Raw genomic sequence first — 20,147 nt, forward strand, 5'->3', positions numbered from 1 at the left:
CTTAGTGGACCAACTCCCCTACACAGGCAACAAAATACTGGCAAAACATTAAAAAAAAAAAAAAGAACAGTTCAGAATTTTGTAAATTAACCAAAGGCACAGAAAGAACTGAAAAGCATCAATTCAAAATGAACCTCAGTAAGAACACCAGAGTCTGGAAAGTTTAAACCTGAGGCTGTTCCCATTCCCAAGCTCAGAGGTACGGTATCCATGAAAGCCAGCATTATCACAGCCAATGGATCTTTTGGAGCTTTATTAAAAGCCCCATCCCCAGAACACTATTTTCACCAAACCAGCAGCTCCCTGGAAAATCTCCATTCCCAGAGTGTTGTTATAATTTGATTTGATTCAGAGCTCAGCTATGTGTAAAGGGCCCCATCCTCAGGGCATTCCAGAAAACCATAGCAATCTGCTAATAACATTACAGCTGCTTAAGAGCTGTGATTTCAATTTGAGGCAAACAAGAGACTGACTAAAAATTTAAAAGGAAGATCTTGAGAATCAGATGACCATAGGGGAACTTTGAAAGGTTCCAACATTATCTTGGGTATCTAGAAGTGTGCATGCATATACAGGACTGTGAACCTGGCCCAAGAAAGAAATGAGACAGGAGAAGGCCCCAGTCAGTCAACTCTGGCTGATTTTGGAAATAAGAAATGAAAGCTAAGGCTGATTTATAAACTGCCTAAAGTTTGAAGTATATCTTCACACAAAGATCCCCTGAGCAAAAGGTGGAAAACTTAAATGGTTCAAGGCATTTAAACACTTCTGACCCATCATGGCCTGACCACTAATTGTTTATACTGATTCAGGGGGTGATATGAGAAGACAGGCTTAAAAATAAAAATGAGAACTTAAAAATAAACCAACAAAAAATGTCCCTGAAGAGGCTTGCTTCTTGGATTTTGGCAACTAAGAGTGGAAAGCAGCTATTATAAATATATTCAAAGAACTAAACGGGACTGTTTAAAAAAATAAAGAAACCAGTTAAAAAATGGGCAAAAGATCACCACAGAAAGATGGCAAATAATCACATGAACGATGCTTAACATCATACGTCATTAGGGAATTGCAAATTTAAACAATGGGAGACCACTGCACACCTATTAAAATGGCTAAAATCCAAAACACTGATAGCACCAAGTGCTACTGAGGATGTGGAACAAGAACTCTCTTTTCTTGCTGGTGGCAATGCAAAGCAGTACGGCTACTTTAAGAGATAGTGTGACAGTTTTTTAAAAAGCTAAACATAGTCTTACCACATGATTCAAAAATTGTGCTCTCAAGTATTTACTCAAATGAGTTGAAAACTTATGTCCACACAAAAACCTGCACATGAATGTTTATGGCAGCTTTATTCATAACGGCCAAAAGTTGGAAGCAACTATACTGTCCTTCAATAGGTGAATGGATAAACACTGTGGTACATACAGACAATGGAATATTTTTCAGCAATAAAAAGAAATGATCAACACAACTAAGAATTGGTTTTTTGAAAAGATAAACAAAACTGATAAATCTTTAGCTAGATTTACCAAGAAAAAAAAGGGAGAGAGGGTTCAAACATAAAAATTAGAAATGAAAGAGGAGACTTTATGCCTGATAATACAGAAATACAAAAGATCATAAGGTACTACTATGACCAATTATATGCCAACAAATTGGACAACATAGAAGAAAAGGGCAAATTCCTAGAGACATGCAATCTACCAAGACAATCATAAAAACAGAAAATCTGAACATAACCAATAATATATAAGGAAACTGAATCTGTGATCCAAAACCTCCCAGCAAAAACAAAAAGCCCTGGATCACATAGCTTCACAGGTGAAATTTACCAAACATTTAAACAAGAATTAATGCTAATTCTCAAACTCTTCCAAAAAATTGAAGAGGAAGGAACATTCCCAAACTCATTTTACAAGGCCAGCATTCCCCTGATATCAAAGCCAAATAAGGACACTACAAGAACAGAAAATTACAGGTCAAAATCCCTGATGAGTATAGATGCAAAAATTCTCAACAAAATACTAGCAAACTGACTTCAACAGCACATTAAAAGGATCATACACCATCATCAAGTGAAATTTATCCCTGGAGGCAAGGACGGTTCAAAATATACAAATCAAAATGTGATATATCATGTTAATAGAATGAAAGGTAAAAATCTTATGATCATCTCACTAGATACAGAAAATTTATTCTGACAAATATTCAACATCCTTTCATAATAAAATCTCTCACAAAGTGGGCATAGAAGGAACATACCTCAATACAATAAAGGCCATACGTGACAAGCCCAAAGCTATCATCATACTCCATGGTGAAAAGTTGAAAACTTTCTAAGATCAGAAACAAGATAAGGGTGCCCACTCTCACCACTTTTATTCAACAAAGTATTATAAGTTCTAGCCAGAAAAATTAAGGAAGAAAAAGAAACAAAAGTCATGTAAATCAGAAAGAAAGAGGTAAAACTGTTTCTGTTTGCTGATAACATGATCTTATACAGAGAAATGCCTTAAGACTACCAAAAAACTGTTATAACTAATCAATGAATTCAGTGAAGTTTCAGGATACAAAATCAGTTGTGTTTCTATACACTAACAATGAACTATCTGAAAAGAAATAAAGAAAACAATCTCATTTTCATTAGCATCAAAAACAGTAAAATACTTAGGAATAAATTAACCAAGAAAGTGAAAATCTATGTCCCCAAAACTATAAGACACTGATGAAAGAAACTGAAAAAGACACAAATAATTGGAATGATATCTTGTTTTCATGATCAGAAAAATTAATATTGTTAAAATGTCCATACTAACCAAAGCCATCTATAGACTCAAGGCAATTCCTATCAAAATCCAAATGGTATTTTTCATAGAAATAGCAAAAAAAATTCCTAAAATTTATATGGAGCCACAAGAGACCCTGAATAGGCAATGTAATCTTGAGAAAGAACAAAGCTTAAGGCATCACCTTTATTGTGGTAATCATTTTAATATATATGCATATCAAATAATTACACAATGTTATATGTCAACTACTTCAATAAATCTGGAAAAAATCCTGGCAGTTCCTTACACACATAGTTAAAGTTTAATAAATATTTGTTGAATTTTTTTTAATTAAAAAAAAGAAATGAGCTATAAACCACAAAAAGATATGAAGGAACACTAAATACATATTTCTAAGGAAAAGAAGCCAGTCTGAAAAGGTTACATTGGGTAGATTTCAACTAACATTCTGGAAAAGGCATTATTACAGAGACAGTAAAATGATCAGTGGTTACCAAGGGTTCAGGGGAGGAATAAACAGGAAGAGCACAGGGGATATTTAGGGCAGGGAAATTATTCTGTATAATAATATAATAATAAGATAAAATACAGGATAACATCCTGTATGATAATGGTGGATACATATTACGCATTTGACAAAACAAATAGAATTGTACAACACTAAGAGTGGACCCTAATGTAAACTATGGAGTTTAGTTAATAATGTATCCATGTTGGTTTATCAGTTATAACCAATGTACCATATCAATGCAAGATGTTAATAATAGGGAAAACTGGGCAGGATTGAGGGCAGGTGGGTGTATATACAAACTCACTGTACTTCTCACTTTTTTTGTAAACCTAAAAATGCTCTAAGAAATAAAAGTCTATTAATTAAAAAGATAAAAAAGTTAAGTATGACAACTGTGTCCCATCAAACAGAGAATAATAGCAGAGATAGAAACGATTAAAACAAAGAATCAATCAACAATGTATGAAGGATTTCAATTTCTTCACATCCTCCTCAACACTTGCTATTGTCTGTTTTTTTTTTTTTTTATTAGAGCTACCCTAGTGGGTGTGAAATAGTATCTCACTGTGGTTTTAATTTGTAGTTCCCTAATGACTAATTATGTTGAACATCTTCATGTGTTTACTGGCCATTTCTTTATCTTCTTTGAAGACATGTGTATTCAGATTCTTTGACTATTAAAAAAATTAGGTTCTTTGCCTTTTATTGTTGAGTTGTAGGAGTTCTTTATATATTCTGGATGGATTTCTCTAATCAGAGATATAATTTGCACATATTTTCTTTCATTCTGTGAATTGTCTTTTCACTTTCTTGATGGTATTATTTACAGAAGAAACACTTCTAATTTTGATGTAGCTCAAGTTGCTTTTATTTTTTTCTTTTGTCATGTGTTTTTGTGTCACAGCTAAAAATATCCATTCTTAAGGATATTCATTGTCCCTGTACAATTTGTTGGATAAACTATTCTCTCATTGAATTTATCCGACACTGTTGAAAAAATCAATTGACCATAAATTTAAGAGTTTATTTCTAGACTCTCAATTCTATTACATTGATCTACGTCTATCCTTATGCCAGGATCACGCTGTCTTGTTTACTACAGCTATGTAGTAAATTTAGAAATTGAGAATTGTGAGTCCTCCAAATTTGCACTTCCTCTTCAATACTGTGTTAGCTATTCTAGGTCCTGTGTATTTCCACATTAATTTTATGGTTTCCAAAGCTTTACTTTTAAAACATGTCCATCACAGTTTCTGTGGATTATAACTATACTAGAAGTCTGGGGTTACCACTAGAAGTACTAAAAAAAGGCTCACTTAATATCATCCCTTTAACTTTAGTAGCTTAAGAAACTTGAAAAGAATTCCCGTGTCTAAGGTGGAGAAAAAGTAGCAGCTTATGGTGGAGCAGTCCAGTAGTATTTCAGCTTGAAACCCAAGAAAGCCAACAAGACCTAGAAGGGTTGGAAATTAAGAGGATTCAAGAAAATTAAAAAGGAGTATTGAAATCAATGTCTGAATATAGGGGTAGGATAGAAGAAGCTTACAAAAGAAAAAATAATTATTAGTGAGTATAGGTCCTATGTTACAAGTTTTCTTTCCTAAAAAGTTTGTTTTGATAAGTCTACTTTACTATTAATGTTAAATTTTGCTGTTCTCATGAGGGATTAAGTCTTTGCAAAATCGATTTAAAACTTCATGGTGGTAGTCTAGATCTCAAGTAAAGTACATTCCCTTACTTGAAGCCATATGACTAAGGCATTAGTTTATCTATTAGTGGTACACCAAAACTACAGGAAAAGTAGCCAAGAAGGAAAAGAAAAATAATCTCTTAAGTAATGAAACCCCAAACATAAATTCATAAAAGGGATGGCAAGTGTGCCAGTTCTAACCATGATTACCTCTTAGGTATTCATTAAATTACATTAATATATTCACCTTCAAAGACATTGGTTTAAAGCAATTTAATATTTGCATTGTTTGAAGAGTATGATAAAGTAGATTATTCAAGAAACTAAGTTTAAATTTCTTAATTTTTTTTTTTTTTTGGTCTGGCTCTTTTGAATGGGAGGGTTTTACTCCACGGTCATACCAATTCTATATAACCATTTGGGTGCTCACGTTTGTGACAGCTTTAAATTTGGCACTCATCAGACATTTAGTATCTGAGGAAAATCCAATCATATGAGCAAGCAATATAGGTTGCTGACTTTGTAATAGGTATTCTTAGACTGGTTTGGTCTTTGGTATCTGTCATTGACTTTAGAAATAGCATACAGTTTCTAAAAGTGAAGGAAAGATAGAGTAAAGATTAATATTTCTTTATGTGTAACTTTTCTACAAACTATTAGATTTAAATTAGAATATCTCACAAACCCAGCATAATAATGATGGCTGGGTGCCAGAATTGAGCTGTAAAACCAAAAATTACAAAAAAAAAAGTGCAAAGAAACATTTCTTTCAGATATCACAAGCTTACCTTAAAATAGGTTCCTGTTCATAGTACATACTTTTAAATTAGTGCTAATTTCATTTTTTAATAAAACTTCTGGTTTCCTAATGTTGAAATAAATCCACTCCATACAGCTTAAACATCTCTGTCTAATTTATGTTATAGTGACAGAAAACATATCACTTTATTTTAATTGAGGCAAACAAATACCAGTTGTATGGGTTAAACTATTATTCTTATCTGCATTATCATGTAAAATAAGGAAGTCATTACTTCTAATTAGAAAAACTTAGTGCTGGTTATGAGAACTAATGAAACAAGTTTGTTTATTCATACTTTGATAATCTGTAGAAGATATTTGCCCTTCTAAACATTTCAAGGCATAGCTCAATTTCTATGTCTTCTTGACATTCCATAGTTCCTACGATCCACTTATAACGTAGTTTCAAAGCATTGAGTAAATGATCTTTAGCAGTACTTTCCCTTCTTAGGCCACTTGGCTTAAAATTAAGCTAAATGAGCCCATTTTTCTTTCATTTAGTATAGTTTTGAAAAGTTTCCATATCTGGTAATATTTCTTGAGTATATGTGTTAATAAAAATAAAAGATTATTGTGTTTTCTAAGTACTTGATTAGAATTTTTCAAAACCTGGGTATGCACCAGATTTTAACATAGCCTAACAAAAGGTGGAGAATTTTAATTGACACATTTAAAAATTTGGACAGAACTGACATTTATGTATAATCCAAATTACTTCTGGGAGCATTTGTTCTTTATATCATACTTTGATGTACTTAAAGAAAAGTTTCCTAAAGTCATTTCTGTATTCATATTTAGATCTGTCAATTTAGACTTCTTTGAGATTTAGATTAAAAAGGCTTGTTGTTTGTGTAAATTTTACCAGGTTTGGTAAAACTACAGAATGTAATTTTTTCTTTTTGTTTCAGTATGCTAGGTGTAGCTATAAAATAATGTAACCACAATTTCTGTGGTTTAGAAATCAAATGGAACCAGCTCTTGTTTAAAAAGTTCTATCTTTAATACTTTTTTAAATGTGCTATAAATAAAGGTAGACATACACAGATAATACTAAAAGAAGTCAATATTATTCCTCATTGCTGAGATTAATATCTTAAGTAAAAATGTTATGACAATTAAAAAATACATTTCCAAGCAAACCAGTATACTGACTGGTATTTTGTATATATCTTTACTAAAACCTCTAAAAATGGGTAAGAGAAACTAGACAACCTTAAAACTTTGACATACATCTGAAAAGATGGTAAACTCATTTTGAAACAGAATCCTTTCTTGACAACTGAGCATACCCAACTATTAGAGAGGTACCTGAGAGTTTTCAGGAGAAAAAATCCAGCTCTTCAGGTTTAAGAGACACAGATAAATTAAAGAAGGAAAGATAAGCAGAGCATTAAATCTAACACACAGATTGAATCTGAAATGGAATAGGACAGAAAAACAAAAGTGACATAAGCAAGAATATGGAAGCACTGAGAGAGAAACTACCAAGAGTGATCAGATTTTACTTGTGTCCTCACATCAAATTACAGTATATCCTAGGTACATACTTGAAGAGAATCAAAGATAAGCAAGTTGGAACAAGACAACTCTTGATGGCCAATATAAAGGTTCTATGTCTAGAACTGAAACATATGTATTTTTTATTACATTTTTTCATTCTGCTTTTATATTACTGAAGGAAATTAGTCTTGTCAAGCCTGATTCTAATTGAGTTGGCATAATATTTTCAGTCTCTGCTCTAGAGAAAGAAGTAAAAGCCTCTATAATCCAATTCAAATAAAATAATATAGCCAGTGAAGCCAATGTTAATTTTTTCTTTGAATTTTTAATTAAAATATAAATTGTTATAATGTGATGTTTTATCAAGCTATTAAAACATGAGGTTCCTTGGCACTGAAACTATCTACATTTCCATGAAAGACAAGCATGAAATTCAGGCTCTTAACTACTCTTTGCCAAGAATATTTGCCTTCTCTAATATTTTACTAGTAAACAGGTATGTCACTATTTTGCTTTGGGCTAGATTATATAAATAAGGCTGACCTATTTAATGTTAAATGAAATTACTCAGACTGGTTTAAAACTGCTGTCTCTCTACAGCAATAAGAGTTGACTTAGAGTCCATTTTCAAGGCCTTGTTGAATTCTCAGATATAGTTGGAGTTGTTAAAAGCCATGTTATGTGAAAGTACAAGGTGTGTATATATGATAAACAGCAAATACAGTCAAAAAAAATCAAATGATAATAATTTTTTAAAAGTATGAGTTTCTAAAAAAGGATGAAGTCCTTAATTTTCACTTCCGTTTTATGTGAGAGAATATAATTTATTTGGTTTTCATCTTTTTAAAAAACTAAACCTCAGTATAAATAGGAAAGGTACTATGAATTCCTTTTGAAAGAATGGACCACACAAAATACAAACCTTTTTTCAAAATGATTTGACTGCTGTATAATTACCTCTGTGCTAATATCATGATACTGAGTTGAAGCTGCCCCGCACTTCAGCCTGAGTTTTGCCACCAATTGCTCAAATTCTTTAACTTCACTGAAGCGAAAAGCTGTTTTTCCTTTGATACTAACGATGACAGATTTGCTGGAATCATTTGTCTTATCTATAGCTAAGACCTGGGGGGTGAAAACATATCATAAATGAATCACGTTTTCCCTTGTTGCTGACACGGTTGGGCAAAATGTATTTAGCTTATTTTTTGTGGCTAAAAATTTCGGTCTATAGTTAGGATGTATTAAGAAATAGACGTTGGGTACTTAGTTGTACCACTGACACAAGCAACCTGGGTGCAAGTTATTTCACTTCTTAAGTAAAAGGTTTAACTAACATGTAACTTTTAAAAATGACAATACAAAAGTAAAAATTTCATGCTGCAATGCTGATAACTGATTTCTGACTTACACAAAAGCTATCAATTCTATTCTTTTTGACCATGTGCATCAAATGCAACAGTATACACTTTGGTATTCATGTCATAAATGTCTGCGTGATCATGCTCCATGTTGAGTCATCCTAAACCCTTATCTTATTTATAAACTTTCAGTTTTTTCTATTTTCATTTTCAATACGAGCTATAAAACTCTTATCCTAGTACACTTATCCTGAAGAATGGTACTCTTATCCTGAAGAATAATACTAAGCTTAAAAAAATTATTATCTAAAAATTACTAAAAGGACATTGCATATTGAGTTTTAAATAATTTACAGAATTACAATATTTTACTCTGTGAATAATAACGTTTTCAAACTAAAAACTTATATGTAACCAAATTTACATTACCTCTCTTAATGGAATGATTACACTACATAGATTGCCATCCTGGCTGGCAAAGCAGATATAGTTTTCTGAGATGCACATTTTTCCATGAGTGTTGAAGTGGCTGAATGGTACCCATAGGAAACATTCATGTACTTCTTTCAAAGTCTCTTCTTTGGGCAGCCTAAAAAAAGCATTAAACTGCTCGCTGTGGGCTCGATTTTCCAGACCTCTAAAGGAAAGAAAAAAAGTGGGGGTTTCAAATGATGACTTCACAAGTATACACACATTCGTATTGATTAATCTAAACGCACTGTAAAGCAAAAAGATTAAACAATATACGCTATGTTCTTCAACAAATTATGAAATGGAAGAAGCACACTGATTCCTAACAAATTCATTTTCTTTGTTGTCTTTTCCAATTTTGTATTATTAGTAGATTACAATGCACAAAAGTTAGAGAGGACGTAGGTCTTCAAACCATCTGTTAAGGGATGATTTGCTGGGAGATTAATATTATATTATTATATATTCCTAATATGTGAATATGGCTAAAACCAATCTTGGCAGACAATAATTTCTATAACTGATTATCAGAAAATCAAGAGAACTACCCAGTTCAAGCAAAATAAAATAATGAAAATTTATGGCATCAAAATTTAGAGAATACTGTACAAAATACTATTAAAATTAAGTGAAGCAAAAATTTTAATGAATGTTTAAAAAATTCAAAGTAGAGGCAAGATCACAAAACAACATTGCTTACACAGTATTGGGTGCAAGATGGGTGTCAATAAATACACATGACTTGTTAACTGATACATAAATATATAAATAAAAAATAATTGCCTAAAATAGTACAGTTTTTCTAGAGGCAATAAACACTTGTGCTAAGCAGCAGTGCCATCTGGGGTAGTAAGTAAATTATGCAAGTTATACCTCAAAGCCAACAAAGTTAAAACTAAATTTATCTTTGCAGCATATACTATTTGAATATGTGGCAGTTCATCATGTCTTTCAAAAATAATTTTGATAAATACGAACAGAAAACCACATTAATTTTTACTTCACTTAAATTGTAATATGGTAGATTATTTCACTATTATTTAAAAGAATAATGTCTTTTATATGAATGAAAAGCTGTCCATGATATATTATTTTAAGTGGGAAAAAAGCAGATTGTAGAATAATATGTGATATTCAGTCCCATTCATGTTTTTGGCAAATATTTTTTTTAATTCATGTATTTAAAAGCCTGAAAGGATATACATCGAATTCAGCTGCTGTTATTATGCTTCCATATTGTTTAAATTGTAAAAGTAATATATATGGTAAAAACAATAAGCTGGAGCAGTAAAGATATTCCATTTTAGAAAAAGTCATTTGGAGACTAAGTCTAAATAAGCTATGGTTCTTTTTAACTTACTAGAGAAAAGGATTTAGATATATATAATTCTCCATAGGCTATTTTAAAAAATGTACATGGCCAAAAATCAAATTTCCTGTACTTCATTCAAATATAGACTTGGTAACGAATTGATAGATGGCCTTTTAGAATATTCTAAGGGAAATTAAATGGCTAAAAGTTTATGTTTATGGTGGCCAATCAAGGAACTACAAAAACAAATGCCTCACTATAATAAAACATAAACTGGATTCTTAATCCTTATAGAGCTCTATTTATAAATAATGCACACTGGGACCTAATTTTGGTAATAAGGTGTAAAAACAATTCACCTGGCTGATCTATTTCCAGAAAAGCAGGAAGGTTCACAAAGGAACCCTTATATATACAGATTTTAGGAATAGTTTAAGAATAGGCAAGAGGGACAACTGTACCCAGTAAGGGCTATGCAGTAATCACACAACCCTCCAGGTCACTTGTTCTGGTCTATCTGTAGGACTTAGGTTCCTCTTATTTTACACTTTCCCATACAGTCTATACCCTCAGCCTCCTTGCCAGAAGCAGCTTTCACTATTTCTGGATCCTCTCCACTCTCCCTCCCCTTTGGCATGCTGATTTCAGTCAACTGTTCCAAGTGTTGAGCAGGATATAAGGGCTCTGGTTGGTTTCAGCAAACCAAATATAGTGGCAAACAGCTACCAGACAGATACTTCTGATGCAGGCACTAATAATGATTAATATTTATCTAGTGTTTTGTATTTTACAAAGTGCTTTCACACATTATATTGCTCATTCCTCACAAGTGCTGAGGTAGAAATGACAGTTGAGAAAACTGAGGTCCTGAGAGATTATGACTTGTCCAAGGGTTGCTCTACTGTCATTCTAAAGCCCATTTTTCACTGACTCCACTTACTTTCCCTTTAAAAAAAATGACACTGTCTATAAGTTATGTTTAAAAATAAACAATACATTAAACAGTTTCAGACCTGAAACTATCTAGACTATCTTAGAGAAATTTAGAGTTAGATTAACCACACACACAACAATCTCTACACTTCTAAAAGCACTCCAGAGCAAATCCTATGAGGATCTCAAGAAATTATTTTCAAGCTTAACTTCTACTACTTCTTAGGATTAAACTTCATGGAGAGGATACTATTCGTAAAATGCATATGAATAACCCCCCCCCCAAAAAAATACACACACACATCAATGATTACTCCGAAGAAAAGTTTTCATATAACATAGAAAAGTTAACTTTTAATGTTATTCAATGCTACTGTCCTCTGGTCAAAGAATAAAAAGTAAGTATGAATTATGTTTTGAATACCTTTTGGTGATTTGTAGAGGATCATCAAGGATTGGATCATTATCAAATGTTTCCTTATCAAAAAGTCTTCTTATAGCATAGTTTGCCAGCTGCTCCATAAGAAGGTATGTTTGGTTAATATGCAAAAACATTGAAAAATAGTGATTCTCTCCTTGGGAACACACATGAATACTCTCTGTCAGTATAACATTTGAAGTCTTTTCAAGTCTTGAGATTGCATCCCAGGAGATAATGAGTTTTACTGCAAATAAGAATAACAAGGAGATATGATTAAATTTCGCAATGTTGACTAATGTTTTCCAATCAGGTCTTTCAAAAACAATAGGTAACCACTTGAAAAATGCTATGAACAACTAAAATACTTTGGAGTTCAAGTTTCATTAAAATTCTGAAGCATAACAATGAGCATTCAATAACGGATGATTCTATGAACAGATATAATTTTTAAATAATTTAAAATTTTCTTCTGATTTCATATTTAAGTCTGTTACTTTACATAATAACATAACCACTGATGTAAAAGCTATACGTGTGCTACGAACAGTTCTGTTTGATTGTTCTTTGTAGCTGTGAGCCATTAGGCACTACGGCTACTATATTTATATTGTATGTTTAAAACAAGGATTAACATATGGATTGAAGAGAGTTGGTAGTTTATAACGGGGAAAGAAAGAAGTTCTATGCCAGATCACCACTGTCATTTAATATTCATTTGCTTCCCACAATATGTAAGGCATTCTATATACACTTCTAATGGTTCCTATGTTAAGCTATCAGTCTTAAAAGCATTCTCTCCCTAGATGAAGTGAACTTTTTAATGTACAGTTTAATTACCCTTTATATCTATCCTATTACTTTATATGCAATCTAACACCATCACAGATAGGTCTGTCTGCAGGTTCAAAGTCATAGTAAGCAATAGAAATCACTTACTTTCTGATCCCAACAAAAAAGAATAGAAGCTTAGAAAGTTGGTGCTAAGATATAGCCAGCCCTGACAAGGAACCCGTCCTTTCCAATAACTGCATGAGTAATACGTCACTAACTTTTCCTGTTCTGGTAAACCAAAATATTTTTCAAATTTCAAAAGGGCTTCTCGAAATTTTTCAGGATCATCTTCTTTTGCAAAAGATTGTTTTCCCTCTTCAGCAATTAATCCCTAAAGGAGACAAAATATTTTCTGAAAATTAATAATTACCTACCAATAAAAATATATTTCACATATTTAAACAGTTCATGGAATATAACTGTATTTCTTCAGCTACATATATCACGTGTATATCATATCCATATATGATATAGACACATATACACATATAAATGTGCACATACACACTTCTCTTAGTACAGAGGCAGAGCAGATTTTCTTTAATTTTGTAATTAGTATTTTTCTAATGTGCCACAAGGAGCTACTACAAAATACAGATGCTCATTATTTTGATTGAGTGAAGGGTTCTTTCACACTCCAAACTCTAGAGATTTTGAAATGAAAATATCTAAGCACTCACAAGGGCACCAAAGACTAACCACTAACTTTACAATTTTCTTTAGCTCCGATTCTGATACTCATATGCCTGCTTTTGCCAATCCTGAAAGGTGCCAGTAAAACAATGACCTTCCAATGCAGCTTTGATCCTCAAATAAGAGGGTCAAAGATTTTAGTATTCCATCTGCAGAATATATCCATGCCACTTACTCTTATCTTTCCTTGTACAAAATTAGTAATATCTTCATTTGAATCAAACACAGACAAGGTCTTCATGATATTTTGTTCTAACCAATCCCAATGTTTGTTTATTTCTTCTCTGTTGGCTCCTGATTAGTAACAAAAAAGAATGAAAGACTCAAAGAAAATTCCACACACACAAAAAAACCTGCTTTTGATATTTATAAGCTTAGTTTAAAAGATAAAGTTATATTTGCTTATTTTCAAAAATGAGCATCATAAAGGAACAGTGGTACTATATTTATTCTCTATTTTATCCTTATATGTGGGTATGAACACTATCTTTCATTATAAGTAAAAAGAATAACATATTTAATGAAAGGGTAGAAAAGAAAATGCAACTCATGAGAAAAGATACAAAATTCTGAAAACAAGATGCCAGTAGCCTGTGCCTATGGTAACTAGTTCTTTTAAGAGACTATATAGAGTACCAGAATATATATATATATATATATATATATATACATATACACATATATACATACGTTAATCTTTGGTCTTCAAATAACACAGTTAGTACTATATCTATAATCTGTGTGACTGAAAACAGTGTGCACATGACAACCCTATGCACACTGTATAAATGTGGATTTTAACCGCAGCAACTCTATTTCAGAAGGTATGAAGCCTTTGCTTAGAGTCAACTCTTCTTAAAAGGCCCAGCCAACTAAAAGAAAGTTCATGAAAAAGGTTAGAAACCCTGTAGCAAGGGTAAATCCAAGTGACCTGCTGAACCAGTGTTAGGTGGCTTACTGAGGGTAGGATTAAATACTACAGTTAGCTCTGGGTTGCTTTAGCTGGAAGAACATTTCAGTATCTTTCAGTTTCCCCCTATAACCCACATACCTTTAAGATCTCTCCGGCATTGTAGATTATATAAATCTTATTCAAGAGAAATATCTTGACTTCTCAGTATGTTTTATGATATATGGAGAGTGATATGTCAAAAATTTATTGACACTGCAAAACTGCCTATTTCCTACAATTCAGTTAGAGTTGTATTCATGTTACTAAAGTCATCATACCATGTATAATATCCTTCTTTAATGAACCACAAATAAAAGCCACAGGGAAATTTTAAGGCCTTTATTTTGGTCCTTTAGGTATAAAGAAGCTTCATTAGTAGGTAACTACTATATTTCTGCATCAGGTTAATTTGGGAGAATAAGTTACATAAGAATCCTTTTTTTTTTTAAGTAAAAAGGACTTTTTTTCTAAATAATTTCTACCAACCAGATTTAGAGTTGAGGTTATAGATGTCTCATGATATCAGCAGGTGTAATATCTTTTTCATTTAGTTTAGATGGCATTCATTTTAAGAGAGCCAGGAGAAAACACTCACCAGAAGCACTAAAGGAAATTTAGAGGGAGATGCAAAAAACAAGCCACACATCTTAAAAAATTAATTGTATGCTGTATGTTCACACATATGAACTATCCAGAAATTCACATGCTTTTGTTTTTTTTTAAAGTATATCTACTTGAGAAGAGAGAAAGAAAAAAGGCAGTCTTCCAACATTAAAAAAAAAAAGCCATAAACCTGGGATTCTAATTTAGACCAACATTATAATGGCCTCATAAAAGAAGTAACAAACTGTCATTGGATATGTATTTTTCTAATTTTGAATTGCTTTGTTAGGAAGAATCATCCTAATTCCTTTTCTACCATAACAGGTATATGTGGAAGCAACTGAACCACCCCAGCATGGATTAATATGTAGCATTACCTGTAAGATATCCCTTCATATTTCAATGATATGATGCCTTTTGTGAGAAAGTAGGTATGTAACTAAAAAGGGTTCATTTTTTCAGGCTTATATTTTCTTAGAGATCAACCTTTAAGTTTCGGGTTTGATTCTCCTCATCTGAGTTATGATGGATGAAACAAAGTACTGCATGGGGAAGTTCTCATCTTCCTTGCAGTTACATTAAGAAGAGGCAGGTTGCAGAAAGGAGTGAGTCATTTAGCAGTAGCACTGACCAAAATTTGCTCAGAATCAGCACTGTTCTAACACATGCTTCAGATCTATCACATTAATGGATTTTTTAAAAAACATAATAATCTGTAATCCTTCTTACATAAACAGTTATATATCTTTCTATTCTCTCAAAGTAGAGTTGTACATTTAACTTGTTTCTAAACCAAAAGATACATATAAATAAATTTAAATACTCAATTTCTTAGTACCCTTATTTGTTTGTATTCCATGTTTTAAAAGTCATACTCACCACATGCAATTGACAGGTAAACTTGAGAATCTGGTGTTTGGTGTAGGATGCGAAATGGAGCTACCTTAGCAGTAGAGTCTAAGACTGAATCAAGAGTCCCAACCAGAAGCCCTGTTGCAATAAAAAGAGACTGTTGAAATAAGGATTTTATAAGAGATAAAATCAGTATCTCTTCATATGATTAACCAATAGATTTTTTTTTAATTTCTAGTCCAAGCTTCCTTATAGAGATTTTTCTTTAAAAAATACTTTGGATGAAGAGATTACAGTGTTCCAGTGTAAGCAGTGCTTGAAAAAAACTATCTTTCAGTAAAAGAATAAATCAGGTTCAATTGTCTAAACCTCACGATATATTTGCAGTACTTATTGACCTCCTTTACAAGGTTGTGTATATAGCAGATAAGAATGTAGATTCTGGTACCAGAAGTTACCTAAGTTTGAATCCTGGCTCTGGTATGTGCTTGTGTCAGCTTGAGCCAGTTGTACTTACCTTTTCCCCCATCGCCATTTGTAAAGTAAGGAGGTAAAAATGGAGCCTACCACAAAAGGTGATTGTACATTTGAAATGAGTTATTGTTACATATAAAATACTTATAAAACATTTAGAACAATGCTTAGCACACAGTAAACCACTCAGTGTTAGTAAATACTATTATATAAGAAAATGTTGGAGAGGGGAGGATATAGCTCAACTGGTAGAGTGCACACTCAGTGTGCACAAGGTCCTGGATTCAATCCTTGGTGACTCCATTAAAAATATAATTAAATAAATAGACCTAATTACCTCTCCCCACCCCCCCAAAAATGTTGGATATTTATACAAGATAAAAACCTTGATTAATTAAAATGCTTAGGTAAAAGATTTTCTTTTTAACATTTAATTCCTCAATTTGGAGTTCAAGGCTTTGATCATTTAGTTTGTTATCTAATATTTCCTACTCCTCCCTAGAATAAAGTTTGCCATTTTCTTAAACAATCAACTAACTTCTCCCTTAAAGTCTTTGCTAAGCAAGTAAGTCTCTTTTTGCCTAGAAATGCTAACGCAAGTCTTGTAGCCCAGTCTAGCTAACCCAAATTCTACATTTTCTTCAAGACCCACTTCCCCCAAGAAATCTTCACTGGCAATTCTGTGCAATTATGCCGTCCTTTTTCTTTAATTACTTATAGCACTTAAATTCTATATGGCACAACCTAGCATCTTAATTATTAGGCTAGTTATTACATCTACTTTCTAAGCGCTTCATGTACATTAATCTTGCCTCCTTCTCTAGAGTATTAGTTCTCTGAGGGCAATAACCATGTCTTCTACCACTGGGTTTGTATCCCCAACTTTCAACACATTGCTGGACACAATGGGAACAAAATGTGTGGACTTAACTGTATCAGTGGGATGGCTGAAATATATAAATCTACTTTCCTTTTCTGGAAGCTTTGATTGGTTGAGTGTTGGTTTTACTTTATGAGGCATTTCTCTTTGATTGAGCATACTGATTTTTGAGGAAAGAATTAAATCAATTTAAAACAGGCCTTTGGCTATCTCCCTATCTTTCCCCACTTAAAAGGAGTTAAGATTTCAAGCAAGCTTTGAATGACAATATAGGTAGGTTGGCAGATGTGAGGTAGGAAGTTATTATAAGCACAGAGGGAGGAAAATTAGAAGAGTAGGAGATACAACAAAGAAATAAAGAGAAGTTTGGATCAACTGAAAGGAAAGGGTGGGAGAGTAGATGTAGGAATTGGTGGAAAGTAAAAATAGGGGTCACAAATGCAGCATATCAACTAGCAATCTGACAGAGGGTTTTGATACTGGGGGTAAAGTATCAAGGAAGAGTTTGGCAATAACATGTGCAGATTATAGAGAAAAGAAGTTATCTGATATGAAACAAGCCATAACATGAACTGAAGGCCAAGAAAAAGAAATATGAACATCCAGACAAATATTATGAAAGCGAAGGTACCAGGGAAGAGAGAATGGGAATGAGGAGGAGAGACACAGGAAGCGATTATCTTTCAACTAATAATCAGGGAATTAGTGGAGAGTTTGGAGGTAAAAGGAAAAATAATTATATCACTCTCAGTGCAAAAAAGTGTGAGAAATTGGAGGTCTGGCTAAGAGATCAAGGATAAAGAAAGAAAAGTGGGCGTGGTCAAAGAAAAAGAAAGAAAAGTGGGAGTTAAACATATGCAGATAACCTCCTCGGAGCAATGTAACTGAAATTATTCAGGAAATGGAGAAAAGGAGAATACTCTCACTTTGAGGATGGGAAAGTGAAAATATTCAAAAAAAGAAAAAGATAAAAGAGTGTTAGTAAAAGACAACCAAAAGAGGTAAACTATCTTCAGGTTGAAAAAATGGAATCAAGTGTATGAATGTCTGTGTATATAAATAAACATATAACTTGACAAAATTGTCAAAATAAAGGAATTATAAGTTCAAATAAAAGCATTCATTAACCACAGCACCACTTTAGTTGCTGGATTTGCCTTCCCAAAATTTAAATTCTAAGCTTTCAAAAGAGTATTTTCAAATTTGCGAGGAAAATCATTTATGTCACCTTTACCACATTTTAAATAAAAGTAGCTTAAATTCTATTTCTTTCTTTATATACACTAGGAAAGCAGTATTAGAACAATGGGAAAAGGAACAAACAGGTAAAGAAAAATTTGGCTCAACTGAGAAATTAACAGTGGGAGTATGGATGTGTGAAGATATGAGAGGAAAAGAGAGGCCACAAATAAGCATTCCTGAGTAACATGATAACAGTTAGCTGTTTGATAGAAAGTCTGAAATTGGGGACAAAGTGCTCAAAATCACCTGCACAAAGGTCATTTTTTGCAGCAGCAGCAGCAGCAGCAGCAGAAACATTTGAAAGATTATAAGTGCTTTACACTATGTAGAAAAGAAATTGTTCAGTTTTTGTAAGTACTTTTAAATCAGGCAGTTATTGTAAAACCATGCAACAAATAATTTGGAAGCTAGCGCTAGAATACATTTCCAGCCGCTTGGGGAAGTCTTTCAGCTCATTAAGCTATAATCATCATCAAGTCCCTGCAAGTCATTTAGGGATTAATATGTGCCAATGTCTGGGTTCTAAAAGTACAAGAAAACAAGCAGACAACTTTGGGTTGCTTTTCTAAGGTTTTCAACCTAAACACAAAGGTTTATCATCTGACAGACTGAACATCCAAGGCCATGAATCAGCCTATATATGGGAAGTTCTATAGCAACAGTAAATTGGAAAGAGAATATATAGTGTCTGTCGGCTGCCTGATAGAACAAGAGATTTTTAAAATACCAAGAAATTCGGGGGGTAGGATATAGCTCAAGTGGTAGAGCATGTGCTGAGCATGCACAAGGTCCTGGGTTCAATCCTCAGTACTTCCTCTAAAAATAAATAAACCTAATTAACCCCCCAAAAAAATAATTTAAAAAATCCAAATTATTCTTTGAATGTCTAGAACTGAGGAAGTTACCAATGTTCTAGACCTTTTAAAGGTCCATGTGGTTTTGGTAGCATCTTGCCATAGAAGTAGCAACAAACTTCTTAAGGCAATTCATCACCATAACTGATGTGAAATGTTTTTTATTCAATGACACAGCAGGATAACAAAAAACCAAGGTCCTATGATTTTAAAAAATATACAATTTGCAGGTAATGATCACTGTTCATGAACCAATTCTTTTTGGATGGATGGACATAGAGCACCACTGACATCAGAGATGAAAAATATCCTAACAGGTCATGTAGTACAACCACCAACGCATTCATCTATTCTACAGTATCCCTGATAGAAAGCCTAGCTTTTTCCTTTTTGACTCCAGAGTTCTCCCAAGGCAGCCTACTGCATTGGTGGGAATTTCTACTAATTAGAAAGTTCTTTCTAAAATATGAAAGGATTTACAGTTGACCCTTGAATGATGCAGGGGTTAGAGATGCTGACCCCCATTCAGTCAAAAATCTGATATAACTTCATAATCAGCCCTCCATATCTGCAGTTCTGTATCCTCGGATTCAAACAACTGTGGATCGTTTAGTACTATTGTATTTATTGAAAAAAAGTCCACATATAAGTGGACCCATGCAGTTCAAACCCTATGTTTTTCAAGGATGAACTGTATATATCCAGATGTTATCATTAGAGCTGGCTTCATGAGCTTGAGACCTGTCCATACGGCCTCATGCTCAGAAGGGCTGCATACTCTGATGCGACCATCTTAAAATTCTTTAATTTTGAACAAAGAGCCCTGCATTTTTATTTTGCACTAGGCCATACAAATTAGGCCAATCCTGTTTACAGTTGTTATTCTGGGCAACAGGATGATGGGTGATCATTATTTTGTTTTCTACATCTACATGTATTTTCTGAAAATTTTACAATAAACATTTTTTAAC

General features: G+C 32.9%; 1 protein-coding gene across 1 annotated transcript in view; it reads right to left on the reverse strand.

Annotated features, from left to right (window-relative positions):
* Nucleotides 1-15,862, reverse strand: part of TBC1D8B (TBC1 domain family member 8B) — a 41,435-nt gene extending 25,573 nt beyond the window's left edge. The window contains exons 1-6 of the mRNA XM_014567181.2: nt 15,754-15,862; nt 13,495-13,613; nt 12,732-12,957; nt 11,799-12,039; nt 9,088-9,295; nt 8,255-8,422 (exon numbers count right to left, since the gene is read on the reverse strand). Coding sequence (XP_014422667.2) covers nt 8,255-8,422; nt 9,088-9,295; nt 11,799-12,039; nt 12,732-12,957; nt 13,495-13,560 — 909 coding nt within the window. The 5' untranslated portion in view covers nt 13,561-13,613; nt 15,754-15,862. The remainder of the gene's footprint in view (nt 1-8,254; nt 8,423-9,087; nt 9,296-11,798; nt 12,040-12,731; nt 12,958-13,494; nt 13,614-15,753) is intronic.
* Nucleotides 15,863-20,147: the final 4,285 nt, after the last annotated feature.

Source organism: Camelus ferus, chromosome X (genome assembly GCF_009834535.1).
Source record: "Camelus ferus isolate YT-003-E chromosome X, BCGSAC_Cfer_1.0, whole genome shotgun sequence".
In the NCBI taxonomy this organism is placed as follows: domain Eukaryota; kingdom Metazoa; phylum Chordata; class Mammalia; order Artiodactyla; family Camelidae; genus Camelus; species Camelus ferus.